The following is a 13,667-nucleotide window of genomic DNA, read 5'->3' on the forward strand; positions in this document are numbered from 1 at the left end:
TTCATAGTAGTTTTAAGCTATTTTTTTCAACCCATGATATAAGTTGGGATAGGGGGTGGGAAAGGGGCAGATAAGGTCCATGAAATTTTTTTATGAGCGCTACCTAACATAAAAGTTGGAAATCACTGCTTTAGTGCAAAATTCTGAAGTCCAACACCAAGAATATATCCGAAGTTTCCATTATATCTATTCTAAACCAATTTAAAACTCATGCAGTATAATCCAGTGTATTTATTTCTTGTTAACTTTTTGTAGTTTTGCATCTATTTGATTCAAAATACACAAATGAGTATTTGCAGGTTCATCATAGATATTCTATGGTAACAGCCAGTGTGTGTCTGAACTTAAGAAATTTGCAACTCTTACTTAACTAACTCTTCAGCACTTCCCAAGGCGGACAAAACATTCCCATTAGAATAACCATCTAAGAGTACAACTCAATCTGAACAGAGACTAAAATGTACATTTCTTGGATGTGTTTATCTTGATATACACCCTACTTCATATCTACTAAATTCAGGAAAACATCTTAGCCATGATATCATACATCCATTAAAGATCTGCTTAAACTTTGGTGACTGGGATATATAACACAACTTAAGAAGCCTCTTTCAGGTCTAAAACCCTGATTAAAACACGTCCCCACTCATTTAATTTGTATTCCAAATAGATTAACATATTATGGAACTTGCTATGAGGGAATCTGTTCATTTAAGGAGTGTCTTAATATACAAGCAAAGAAAGAATTAGGACACCATCTTTTTCTGTGCTACAGAAAAACCTCAGAAAGTCATGCCTTTCTAGTTTCCCTCCTTCCCACCCCCAACAATGTTTAAAATACAGTTATATACTTGCAGGCCCATGGCCAGAGCATCCTAACAAGCTTCATCAACAGCTAATTACAGTTCTCTGGCCTAGATCTTCATAATAAACTTCTCCAATCTGATCAAATGTAAAAAATAAAAAAGGAACTGCTGCTTCAGGAAGTTTAAAGTAAACAGGTATAAGATAAGAACTATGAGGAAAACAGACAACATACTGGATGGTGTATTGACGCATTTTGCAGTTTTCATATTCAATACATGGATTTTCCCTTCAAGAGAAAAAAACTAGAAAACAAACTCTAAATAAATTGCAATATTAATCTGTTTCTTTGCTATTTTAGAACAAAGTTGACAACTTAAAGCTTTATGATAAGTGGGTTTTAATATAAACAAATGCTGGAATTAATCAATGTCCATTTCAGGAAGTTTCTTCTCAGAATCTGGGGAGGTGCTTGGATCTATATTCTGCTCAGTGGACTGAGCCCCTCCGTGGCTATCATCTTGTCCTTCTACTGGTCCATTCTGTTCCACATGTTCATCATCTTTTGGAAGCTCCACTCTGGGTCTAGGTTTCGTAACTATAGGGTTACAAATGCTTGTAAGCTCCTAAAACAGAGACAAAATCATTGGGATTTTTTTTTTTTTTTTACAAATGGCCAAGAAATACTTTATTTTATTTTAGTCCCACTTCTGATTCTTACTACGTGTAGGAGCCCAGGCAAGTTACTTAATTTTCCTGGGCCTCAGTTTACTCATCTGTCAAGAGTAAATGACCTCTACTGGCTCACTGAGCTCTAAATCAACAATCTCAAGAAGTGGCAACTGGTCACATTTTATCCCAAGTTCTATATATTAAAATACTTACATGTTGCTCTCTAAATTATACTCAAGAACTAAGTCGAGTCATGTAATTAAGCTAACTAAATGGGAATAAGGTCATAAACATGTAAGTAAATTACTTTGATTTTTGCTTCAATATCCTTCGTCTTCACGATTGGATCCACAGTAAGACTCTGCTTGTTTTGAAGATTTAGCTTGCTGTTCATCCATTCCATTGCTTCGTTACTGCTCTTTTCAACTTTCAGCACATCTGCTGCATCCAAATGGTCATACTGTTCTTCCTATAACAGGATGAAAAACTAATCAATAAGTCAGGTCAGCTGCCTTAAGATGTTTTTCCCTACCAAAATACAGACAGAATTTCACCTTCCATCAAAACAGGTCAGATTGTACACTCAGAAAATTAAACATCTTGATTAAAATACACAATATGAAACAAAGTGCTTTCAAATGTCTTTAAGGAAGAAATAATTCCCTGATACTGTTTTATTAGGACAGAGGTATTAAACTCCAAGAGCATCTGAAAAGAGTATTAATTGAAAGACTTCATTAGGATTCAAACCACTTTGCATATTTTTAAAAAAGGTGGTAACATAAGGAGTTGAAGAGCAAAACCAAATGTGTTAAAAATCAACTTTTATTCTTGTAAAAGCCATTCCCTCAGTAAAATCCAAGGTGCCAGTTTTATTGTATAAGCATTAGAAAGTAATAAATATCATTAAGCTATTAAATAAATATCAAATTAATGAATATTAGAAATAAAAATTAGAAATTAAAGGTCTGTACATCCAGTTTGTAGAGGCAAGTAGGGTGGGGCAGTGGATAGAGTCTAGGCTGGACCCAGAATCAGGAAGATCTGAATTCAAATCGAGCCTCAGATACTTACTAGTTGTGTGATCCTGAGCAAGGTACTTAACCTTTGTCTGTCTCAGTTTCTTCAACTATAAAATGGGGATAATAAAAGCACCTACCTTGCAGGAATGTTGAGAGGCTCAAATGAAATCTGTAAAGTGCTTAGCAGTGTCTGTCACATAGTAGTTGTTATAAATGTCTATTTATGTCTATTAGTATGCTGTACTGTCTACAAGTGGAGGTGGAGGGAACACTAAAATATCCAGCAATTAGAGTATATGCAGGGCAGTAAGTCAAAAGAGCAATGAGACTCAGCACCAGAATTGGTGCCAAAGACTTTGGCTGGAGTCCAGGTTCTTGACATGTACTAGCCGTGTAACCCAGATCAAGTCAACCTGTCTGTGCCTCCTTCTCCATATATGTAAAAATGGGCAAATACCAGAGACTATTATTATGTAGTGATACTTCCTTTGGAGTATTTTAAGATATCTCAAAAAAGAATACTGATACTAGAAACCTGGATGACTTTTTTTTTTGTGATAGAAATACTACTCTTTGAAGGGAATAAAAAAAAACTGAAAACTCCTCAAAACTACCCCTGCAAAAGGAAAAGGAAAAAGATACCTTGTTTCTGAAAGAGTCAATTATTTTCATAAACATTTGGATTTGTTTCCCCAGTTCTTCAAATGCCTTTGGTCTTTCTTCAGATTCCTGGAACCGATTTTTAATAGGCTGACCCAGATTCTTGGGGAAAAAGAAACACACAATGCATTGTTAGGGCAGTTTCAGGGTAACTAGAATATTATTTTTCCTACTGTTATGTAGAACACTGAAATACAGAAATTATTACATATCTGAACAAGTATATCCCATGTATGAGATGGGGATAATCATTTCCAAGTCTAAGCAATGAGTCAGCTTCTAGACCACTCCTCTCTATCACCTCAGCACTCACTGCTTCCCCTCTCTGTGGCTATCTCTACAAATTACAGCAGTCATGCTGAGGAATGCCCAAGTCAAATGCCACGCAACACTTATTCTTGCCATAAAGGAGAAAGGCAGGAAACTAAGCTGCAGGCCAGTCAGGTCACCCCTTCCCAGAAAAACACAGTGCCTAGAACATAGTAAATGCTTTAATAAGTTCTTATTGACTTGACATTGTTTTCTCCTTATTACACGTTATGCTAAAATTCTATTCTCCCCAATGCATGAAATGCTAATTTAATTTTAAATTTCTAAACCTCCCAATTACATTAATCGCCTCGAGTCAGGAAATTTTTTCTATTATTCAATTACATGAGCAAAGTTTTCAGTACTACACTTTGCTGACACCAAATAGGTATTAGTTACACTGAATTTCTTGATGTTATAACGTGTAACTTAACTATTACAAATGAGACTGACTAGGCTACAATGTAAACAACTTGAAATCACCACCTTATTGCATTTCGTCTTTCACTGTAAAGGCAGCACAGTGGATAGAACACTGGGCCTGAAATCAGCAAGACCCAAGTTCAAACCCACCTGAGAAACTTCCTAGCCGTGTGATCCTGGACAAATCACATAACTGTCTGCCTCAGTAATCCTTTCTGTCCTACCTCTCAGGGTTGTTGTATAAAAAATGGAACAATATTTTGTAAATCACTTTGCAAACCTTAAAACACTATAAAAATGCTAGCTATTATTATTGCTGTGATTACTATACCTTTATTCAGACAAGAAATCTTGAGTTACATTATCACTATACCTTGTAAGTAAAACTATCCTGTAATAGTTAGGTGGGTATTTTAGGAAGCCCCCAAACCTTCTGGGAATGAGGTCCAAGATGGACCTGACTTCCGCTGAATTTTTTCACTTGGTATAATAGGATTTCAAGAAATTTTAGTTCCAAGTTTATTGTAGTTTCATTATGTCACAATAAAACAATATTTTTACTGCACTAGTCAAATAGCAGTTACCTTCAATTCTGTTAATTTATCAATATAAACATGTTTGGGCTGGTCTTCTCCATCTTCATACAACCAATTTTCAGTATCTTCCAATTTCAAAGTAAAACTGTTACGATCCTAAAAGTTAAAAAAGAAAAATTTAATATATATAACCTAGAAAGAAAAACAATTTGCTAATAAAGTATGTTCAGACAATCTTCTTATCTCTCTCCTCCCTTTCACCACCAAAAAAGAAAAAGCTGTCCCCACTGGCTGCCTTGACTTCCTCTCCTCTCTCACTCAACTTGCCAACTCTCTACAGTCTGGTTTCTGATATCATCACTAAGAAGAAGCTGCTGTCTACAAAGGACTAAATAGGCTGGCCTCTTAAGTCCTCATTCTTCTTACCCCAACATAACATTTGACACTACTGACTATTTAATAAATGCCTGTTGATCACATCCTTCCCCTCCCTCCCATAACTCTCCTCTCTTGACTCTGGTGATACTGGCTTGGTGCTCTCTGGTCACTCCTCAGTCTCCTTTGCTGGGTCATCATCCATCTCTAACGTCATTACCAAGGATGTCCCAGAGGATTCCTTTCTATCTCAGTAGTCTCATCAGCTCTTATGGGTTCACTTCTCTCAATGTAGATGACTCTCACACCCATGTATTCAGCCCTACTCTCTTTCCTGTGCTGTAGTCCCACATTTCAAACAGATGTCCTTGGAAGCATCTTAAACTCAGCATGTCCAAAATATAACTCATTTTTTTTTTCTCCAAATCCATCCCTTTTCCTAACTTTCCTCGTTCTGTTGGTAACACCACACCCCTCCTAGCCACTCTCTTTCCCGGCACTGAAATGATCCAGTAAGTCTTGCTGTCCCCTTTCTCTACTCATAGAGCCACAAGCCTTTCCACTGACTAACTCTCCTCTGTCCAATCTATCCTCCACAGTATCGACTCTATCCAAACCCAGGTCCAACAATATCAAAAGCCTTGCTGAAAAAACTTCAGTGAATTCCTACTCTCCCCAGGATAAAGTACAAACTTCACTGTTGTACTTTTTGTGACCTTTGCAATCTAAACCCAGCCTATCTTTATAGCTGGACTTCACACATTTCCCCTCCTACTCCTCTGTTCCAGCCAAAAAGGCCAAAATGCCGTACTGAGCTCCCACCTTCCTGCTTCTGCACAGGAAGGGTGTGGTGTTCCCATTCCCTCTCACCCCCACATTCCTAAGCCTGGAATAGACTCTGTTCTTATGTGTACCCCTTAGAGTAATTAGCTTCCTTCATAGAAATTAAAGACAACAGGTGGTACAATGGATAGCTGGGCCTGGAATCAGAAGACCTGAGTTCAAACTTGGCCTCAGATACTTACTAGTTGTGTGACTTGAGGCGAGTCACAGGACTGCTGCCTGCCTCAGTTTCCTCATCTGTAAAATGGGCATAATAACAGCACCTACCTCCCAAGGTGGTTGTGAGAATCAAATAAGATATTTGAAAAGTGCTTAGCACAGTGCTTGGCACATGGTCATCATTATATAAATGTTAGCAATTATTATCATCATGACTATTCAAGGCTCAGCTCAACTGCCATTGTCTACAGGAGTTCCTTCCTGATTCCTACAGTTATTAGTATCCTTCTCTCCATGCCTCAAATTATTTTATATTTACTTACGTAATTTTGTATTGACTTAACTGTATACAAAAGTTGTGTTTACTCCCTCAACTCCTATGCCACAATTGAATGTAAACTCCTTGAGGATTCCTAGAATCCATTCTATTTTTATCTTAGTATCCTAACTAAATAAAAGCATGTTGAATCCATGAAATTCTAGATTGATCAACTTCAATCATTGCTCTCTACAGATTTAAATAATTATTCATTAGTTCATTCTGAACTAATTTTATTACCTTGCAAAACATACATGGATCTTCAAAGCGCACAAATTTTGAATTTCCCAACCAGTACTTACATCCTCACTAACAAATTTCTCATATAGGCCATTTAGTTTGTCTCTCATTTCATAAACATATTCTTCTACAGCATTCTTGGCATCATTTCTTTCCTTCTCCAGCTTATCCTGCATGATCATCTTACCCTGAGAAAAGGAAAAATTAGTAAGATGTTGGCTAAAAATGCTAAATTATGAATGTAAGAATGTTATGAATGTTAGAGTCCTACAATCTGCAAGAGCAGAAGGCGGAAAATACAAAAGTTTCTCATAACTCTCCCAACCAAATCCTTCCAAACAACAGAATGACTTTTTTAAGGATGAAAGAATGCATTTTCATTTCAGTATTGAATTCTTTAAAAATAAAATTCCAAAGAAGATTTTATGCAAATACTATTTCAGCATATGTGGGAGGGGGAGCAAATGTTATGGAGAACTAGAAACACAGGCAGACAATATTGTAACTGAACAGAATAAATGCTTTCTCTGGCCCATAACCTATGTCACTCTGACCAAAGTACCTGTTATGCACTATTTGAACTGGAAGGGAAGAAATGAACACTCAAGAGTTCATCTAACAGTACACTTCAAAGGATAGCTATACATCTCTAAATTTCACAAATTATTCCTTAGAACAAGACAATTTATAATGATGCAGAAGATTTTGCTACTTATATTAGCTACTATATCTCAAGTGAAAATCTACTTCATTCACTAAACTCAAATGTCTTTATGTTCCAAAGTATTAAGTCATTAGTTTGCAATTGAGAAAACATGAAAAATTACCTCATTTTCAATGTATAAGTTCAACATTTCTCTTCCTATCTGCCATAACAACTGATTCTCAATAGGGAGATCCACAGTAGTGGTTTTAACTTTTGCCTTCTTGGCTTGAGGTGGTTGATCCATTTTTTTATCTTTGGACCCAGGCTGAGAAGTCTACAAAACAGAAAACAATGACAATCAAACATGTAAGGACAGGCTGTTTTCCAGTTTTCATTTGAGTTCTGAAGCAAAATTTGATCTAAGTCAGTTTGATGCTGGAATGCATTCTCCTCCTAGAAATAATCTGATAAATTACCCATAATTTATACAAATACAAAGCCCAAATTATCCCTCACAAGTTCTTTCACTAATACAATTTAGATTTGAAAACAAAGAAATCCATCCGTCAATACTATTGTGCTATAAGAAATGATGAGCAGGCAGACTTCAGAAAAACCTGGAGAGACCTGTATGGACTGATGCTGAGTGAAGTAAGCAGAACCAGGAGAACCTTGTACACAGTAACAGCAACACTGTGCGATGACTAACTTTGATGGACTTAGCCCTTCTCAGCAATGCAAGGACCTAAGACATCTCCAAAGGTCTCATGATGGAAAACGCTATCCACATCCAAAGAAAGAACTATGGAGTCTGAATGCAGATCAAAGCACACTATTAGCAATTTTTTTTTCTTCTGTTTTGTTTTTTCTTTCTTGTGGTTCCTCCTATTGGTTCTAATTCTTCCTTACAACATGACTAATGTGAAAATACATTTAACAGGAATGTATATGTATAGCCTATATCAGATTGTGTGCCATCTTGGGGAGGAGGGGGAGAAAAATTTAAAACTCAAAAGCTTATGGAAGTGATTGCTGATAAAAATAAAAAAATTAAAAATTAAAAAAATTTAAAAAAAAAAAAAGAAAGAAATCCATCCATCAAAATTGGTCATTAACTTATCAAACTGGATAACAATCTTTTCTTAAGGTAAGGTCAATACTTTGACACCCCTTCCAAAGTATTTTAAAAAGTTAAGATGATGCAAAATAATACAAGAAGCAAAATAGCATTTCAAAAGACTTTCACAAATACAATTAAAATTAAATGTAATCACAGATACAATCAAAATTAAACGTAAAAGTCAAATTCAAAATAGGATCTAAGTAATTTAGAAACATGTATTTGTACCACTCGGATTAAATTTAAACTCAGTTATGCTAGTGTTTAAACAAAAGCTTTATTTACAAGAAAATCTAAAATCATGCACATTTTTAAAAACAAAAATATCAAATCAAAGTGAACTCCAAAATTCAGACTTTTATTGAAAAATCAGTTTAAAACACAGTTTAAAATATACAGTGTCTGTGGAATACTTTAATTACTTAAGAGCATTCTAACCAGTCATGTGGATTAGTTACTACTACCCTAGTAATGTTGAAATTTCCTGATGGCCTGTATTAATAGCCAAATGCTGAGGAACAAGTCTGCAAATGCTAGCCACAGTTAATGTAAACTACAAAATCTATAAAAAAACTATTCAGCACTAAAACAAACACAAAAGAATTCCTAATACTAATTATTTTAAAGATTCAAATGCAATCTATACCTCCATTTCTTCAGATTCTGTCTTATTTTCCCCTTGTATTGGATGTTGGTTTTCCTCAGTTTTCTGTTCATCTTGGTCTACCTGCATTTTCTGTGAAAAGATGAGACCAAATTTTATATTATAGCCAAGCCAGAAATACACATACTTTAAATAAAAATGTAACTGGGAAATATTGAACAAAACAAAACAATAAAATACAAATATTAATCTGTGGTCAATATTCACACCTTATATCATATTCCACAAAAGATTACAAATGTAGGCATGACTAATATTAAAGATCACACCATAAAAAATTAGAAGAAAAGTATATTATCTACTTTTCACTTATGTGGGTTAAGTGACATATTCTTCACCAAACAAGGGAAAGTGGCAATTACAAAAGATAAAATAGATAATTGACCATACGACATGGAAAAGCTGCACTGTCATTCCATAATAATATATGTAATAATAGCATTTTTACAACTTGAAGCTTGCAAAGTGCTTTGAAAAATATTATCTCATTTTATCCTTACAAAAACCCTGGGAAATAAAAGATATTCTTATCCCCATTTTACAGATGAAGAAACTGAGGCAGAGGTTAAGTGACTTGCCTGAGGTCACAAAGGTAGTAAATGTCAGGAAGGATTTGAACTGACATCTTCCTGAATCCAGGTACAGCAGTCTATTCAATGTGCGAAGGACATGAACAAACAGTTCTCAAAAGAATCGCACACTTAAAACAACCATACAAAGGAAGATTCCTAACAAGGTTTCACCTCACACCCTGAAAACTGGCCCAGAAGACAAAAGATGGGAATAGTTGATGTTGGAGTGGTTGTAGGAAGATAGTACATCATTGCACTAGTGCATTGTTGGTAGAGCAACTATTGTTGAAAGCAAGGTAGAATTAAGTAGAGCCAAGAAAACAATATGTGCAACGATCAAAAGAATGCTACAGATTTATAAAGAACAAGCATGGCTAGAGAGAAGAGATATGAGAAGATGCCCCCATGCCATCCCTTTGCAGAGGTGAAAGGTCCATAAAAGCGGTACACCACACATATTTTCAGACTTTTTCCCAAAGCATAAGTTGCTCATTCCCCCTCTTCATTTGTTTTATTATTAAAATTATTAATTATTATCTGGGATGGCTTCCTGGGAAGAATATTGTGGAAACTTTTGGTGATGCAACAAAAAAAGACTATCAATTAAAATATATTTTAAAAACTCACAGAAGGATGCATACTTGCATGTGAATCAGTTAACTACTTTTAATATCAACTTAAAGATACTTTCTCCAAATCTCAATCAGAACCATTTTTATTTTTATTAAACCAAGTCCAAACTCAATTTGAGCACTTTTCAGATTAATGGTTTCACTTTCTAATAGTATTAGTGGATAGATGAGGAAATAACAGCTGCCTCCCCCTTCTTTTACAACAGAATTGTATCAATTCAAACATTTATTCATATATCTGCTACATGCAAGGTATAGAGTCCTCACTCTCAAGCAACTTTACTAGGTTATTCAAGTTTGGCTTTTTTGTTTGGACGCTGGGTCTGGAGGAAATAACAGCAGAGCAGAATAACAATGATATACAAGGTGACTTACATACACATGTAATCAACCAGTAAACACCATTAAGCACCTACTATATGCCAGGTACTGTGGTAGGAGAAGGAGATACAAAAGTAAAGAAGGAAACCATCCTTACATTTCAAATGAAAAACAAAAGAAAACAAAAACAAAACAAACAAACCAAAAACAACAACAAAAAGCCCAAAACAAACACACACACACACACACACTCTCTCTCTCTCTCTCTCTAAGTCAGGGTGGGCACTAGGGGGAACAAGAGGGTTAACACATAACCATGATGAAAAGGCAGGCTGGAGTTGGGTTGCGAAGGACACAGAACATCAAAAGAGATAAACCCAGTCTCAAGAGGGAAGCCATGGAGTTTACTGAATATGAAAATGACAGGGGAGGGCAGCTAGGTGGCCCAGTAGATAGAGCTTCAGCCCTGGAGTCAAGAGGACCCGAGTTCAAATTCGATCTCAGAAACTTGACACTTAGTAAATGTTTGACCCTGGGCAAGTCACATAATCCCATTGCCTAGCCAAAAAAACAAAAAACAAAAAACACACGATCAGATGTGTTATGGGAGAAATATCTCCTGTTTGTATCCATATGGTAGGTAACTACCACCAAAACAGTTCTACTACAATGCTGAAATTAGAGAGGTAAAAGCCTAGGTTTTATCATGCTTAAGCAGAGGTTCCGAGGGATAGAAAAACAGCCCCTGAACAAAAACTAGGATTCTAACAAAGCTTCTTATAGACAAAATTATGTCAAAGTCACAGAGAAATAATCTTTTACATATTGCAATCTCATTCTTTCTTTTAGGCTATAAAAGTTAAAACAGATTTATAATTCCATCCTTCCTTCAATATCATAAAAGTTGAACAAATTTAGCTTAACAGAATCATATTGTCACATATCCCCTAAGTAAACAAACCTAATTAAACAGATACATTATAAACTAAGTCAAGTTACAGATTAAACTAGAGTTAGAGGGTTCACAATGGGCTGATTCAGAGAGGAGATTCACGTGCCTACAGAATCTGTCAATAGAATCTCTTCCTCAAATCAAACTACTTGGGAAGCCTTGACTCCCTTTTTGATTTATCTGAGGAAATTTTGAGGCCTTAAAACAGCTCTGACCACCTCCTCCTCCAAAATAAAAAAAAAAAAAAATTCCTACAAAACCCATGTATCATAGTTTCAATAAGACATAACTGGATTTATTATATAGTGAAATAAACAGAAATGGCCCATTCAAAATCTTCTAAAGCCCTCTAACACCAGAACAAACTAAGAGACAGAATAACGATCAAATTACCCACAAAAATCATTTAATTTCTCTGTGACACCAACTGTATTTATTTATGTTTTGATTTTTTTTTTTTGAGGGGATGTGGGGGAAAAAGGCAATCAGGGTTAAGTGACTTGCCCAGGGTTACACACCTATTAAGTGTCTAAGGCCAAATTTGAACTCGGGTCCTCCTGACTCCCAGGGCCGGTGCTCTATACAATGTGCCAACAAGCTGCCCCCACCAACTGTATTTAACATCCAAAAATTATCCTAGACAAGGACTGCAATCTGTAGCCAGTTTGTTACTATTTTTGTACTGGGTTAAAAAACGGAGGCCTTTAGGACCTGAGATTACCTCTTCCTCTTTTGTATGCTGATCTGTTTCCATAGGCTCTTCACATTCATCAGACTTGTGTACCTCCACGAGGGATGCACTAGACACACTGAAAATACCATGCACATTGACTCGAACTTTTACTTTCACTTTTGAACTGGATCCATCAGTCTGCGGAGTCACTTTCTGAACCAAAAATTGGGCTAAACATATCAGGGACAGAGGAGAACAATGCTTAATTAATAAAAGAAATTGTAACAGTAAAACAAGCAAAAAGAAGAAAATGAAAATAAGAAGCTACAAATGGAGGTCCCATGACACCTGCAGTTTGTTTTCAATGGTCACTTTAAGTAATATAAAATGTAGGGGTACTCTCAAAATTATTATCAGCCATCTTTAATTTTTTCCTTTTATACCTAGATAATAAGTTTTGCTAATTCTTGCTTCTACAGCACTCTATTCCTCTTCATTCCTGTCATCCTAATACAGGCCTGCCAATCTGTACCTGAATTAATTTTTATAAAAGCATCTATAATGATCAAACTGGCTCTACTGTCTCTTAACACTTCAAATTCATCTTTCATGCCACTGTCAAATTGTCTTACCACACAACGTGAAGTCACATTGTCATGGTCAGCCACATACCACCCACCTACCTTAATAATTTCCAGTTACTTACTACAGCTAAAATTCAAATTTCTAGCACCCAGGCACCCTACAACCTACCCCCAACATTATCTCTTACTTCTAAGTAAGAACCTTTTGCTCTAAACATACTCCCCCAAACACACACTGCCATTTCTATACCTGTGCTTGGGCTATCCTCCCAGTATGAGGTGTTTTCTTACCCCTCACCACAAATACAAATCCATCTATTATTCTTCATCAAAGCCTTTCCTAACCAGGATAGCCTGTCAATGATCTCTTCATTCTCTAGAATCAGACAGTCCCTATCATTCCTTTGGCATTTAACATGAACTGAACTGGAATATTTCTTTTATTGTTTTCTTAATATTCCATTTCTTTCTAATCAATTATATGCACATCAATGTGTACATATTGTAAGTATTTTCTGATTTAATCAGTTCTGAAGATTGGTAGGATCAGGGCTGGAAAGGCTACCTGAGAAATCATCTGGTTAAATCTCCCATATTTTATGGATGAGTAAATTGAAGATCAGAGAAATTAAGTGAACCCAGGTACTGACTTTAAGTTTTGCATTCTTTCCATTGTACCAAATTTTAGAATTTTTCCTAATCTCCAAATTTTTCTGATCCCTCAATTCTCCAAGTACACAGGAACAATTCTGAGAATATCCACCATCTTATTCCTAACCCCTTTAAAATACCTATAGCAGGATCTGGGTAAGGTAAATCCTTAGGAGAACTGTAATAGGCCTCAAGATTAAATGGTTCCTTTCTATAAAATGTGAGAACTTTAGAGAAAGGGGCTGCATGATTCTTCGGGAAGACTTCACAATCACTAGAAAGAAGGAAAAGAAAAGCACACATTTAGAATAGCCATAATACTTTAAAGTACATCCTAACTTTAATCTATTCTTGGTTTTTACTGATTCCAATTTTTTTCTAGAAAACATTTCACTATCATCTGTTAAACACACACACACAAAAAAAAGATTAAATTGACCATAAATTTAGGAGGGGCATATGCTATCACTTAATATTTTAATACCTCAAC

At 35.7% G+C, this 13,667-nt stretch overlaps 1 protein-coding gene across 1 annotated transcript in view; it reads right to left on the reverse strand.

Annotated features, from left to right (window-relative positions):
* Nucleotides 1-215: 215 nt before the first annotated feature.
* Nucleotides 216-13,667, reverse strand: part of HSPA4 (heat shock protein family A (Hsp70) member 4) — a 50,266-nt gene continuing 36,814 nt past the window's right edge. The window contains exons 11-19 of the mRNA XM_027849104.1: nt 13,318-13,451; nt 11,991-12,172; nt 8,775-8,864; nt 7,190-7,342; nt 6,425-6,550; nt 4,475-4,582; nt 3,141-3,260; nt 1,784-1,945; nt 216-1,430 (exon numbers count right to left, since the gene is read on the reverse strand). Of these exons, the coding sequence (XP_027704905.1) occupies nt 1,227-1,430; nt 1,784-1,945; nt 3,141-3,260; nt 4,475-4,582; nt 6,425-6,550; nt 7,190-7,342; nt 8,775-8,864; nt 11,991-12,172; nt 13,318-13,451 (1,279 nt within the window). The 3' untranslated portion in view covers nt 216-1,226. The remainder of the gene's footprint in view (nt 1,431-1,783; nt 1,946-3,140; nt 3,261-4,474; nt 4,583-6,424; nt 6,551-7,189; nt 7,343-8,774; nt 8,865-11,990; nt 12,173-13,317; nt 13,452-13,667) is intronic.

Source organism: Vombatus ursinus, unplaced genomic scaffold (assembly GCF_900497805.2).
Source record: "Vombatus ursinus unplaced genomic scaffold, bare-nosed wombat genome assembly UNPS02007284.1, whole genome shotgun sequence".
Classification (NCBI taxonomy): Eukaryota; Metazoa; Chordata; class Mammalia; order Diprotodontia; family Vombatidae; genus Vombatus; species Vombatus ursinus.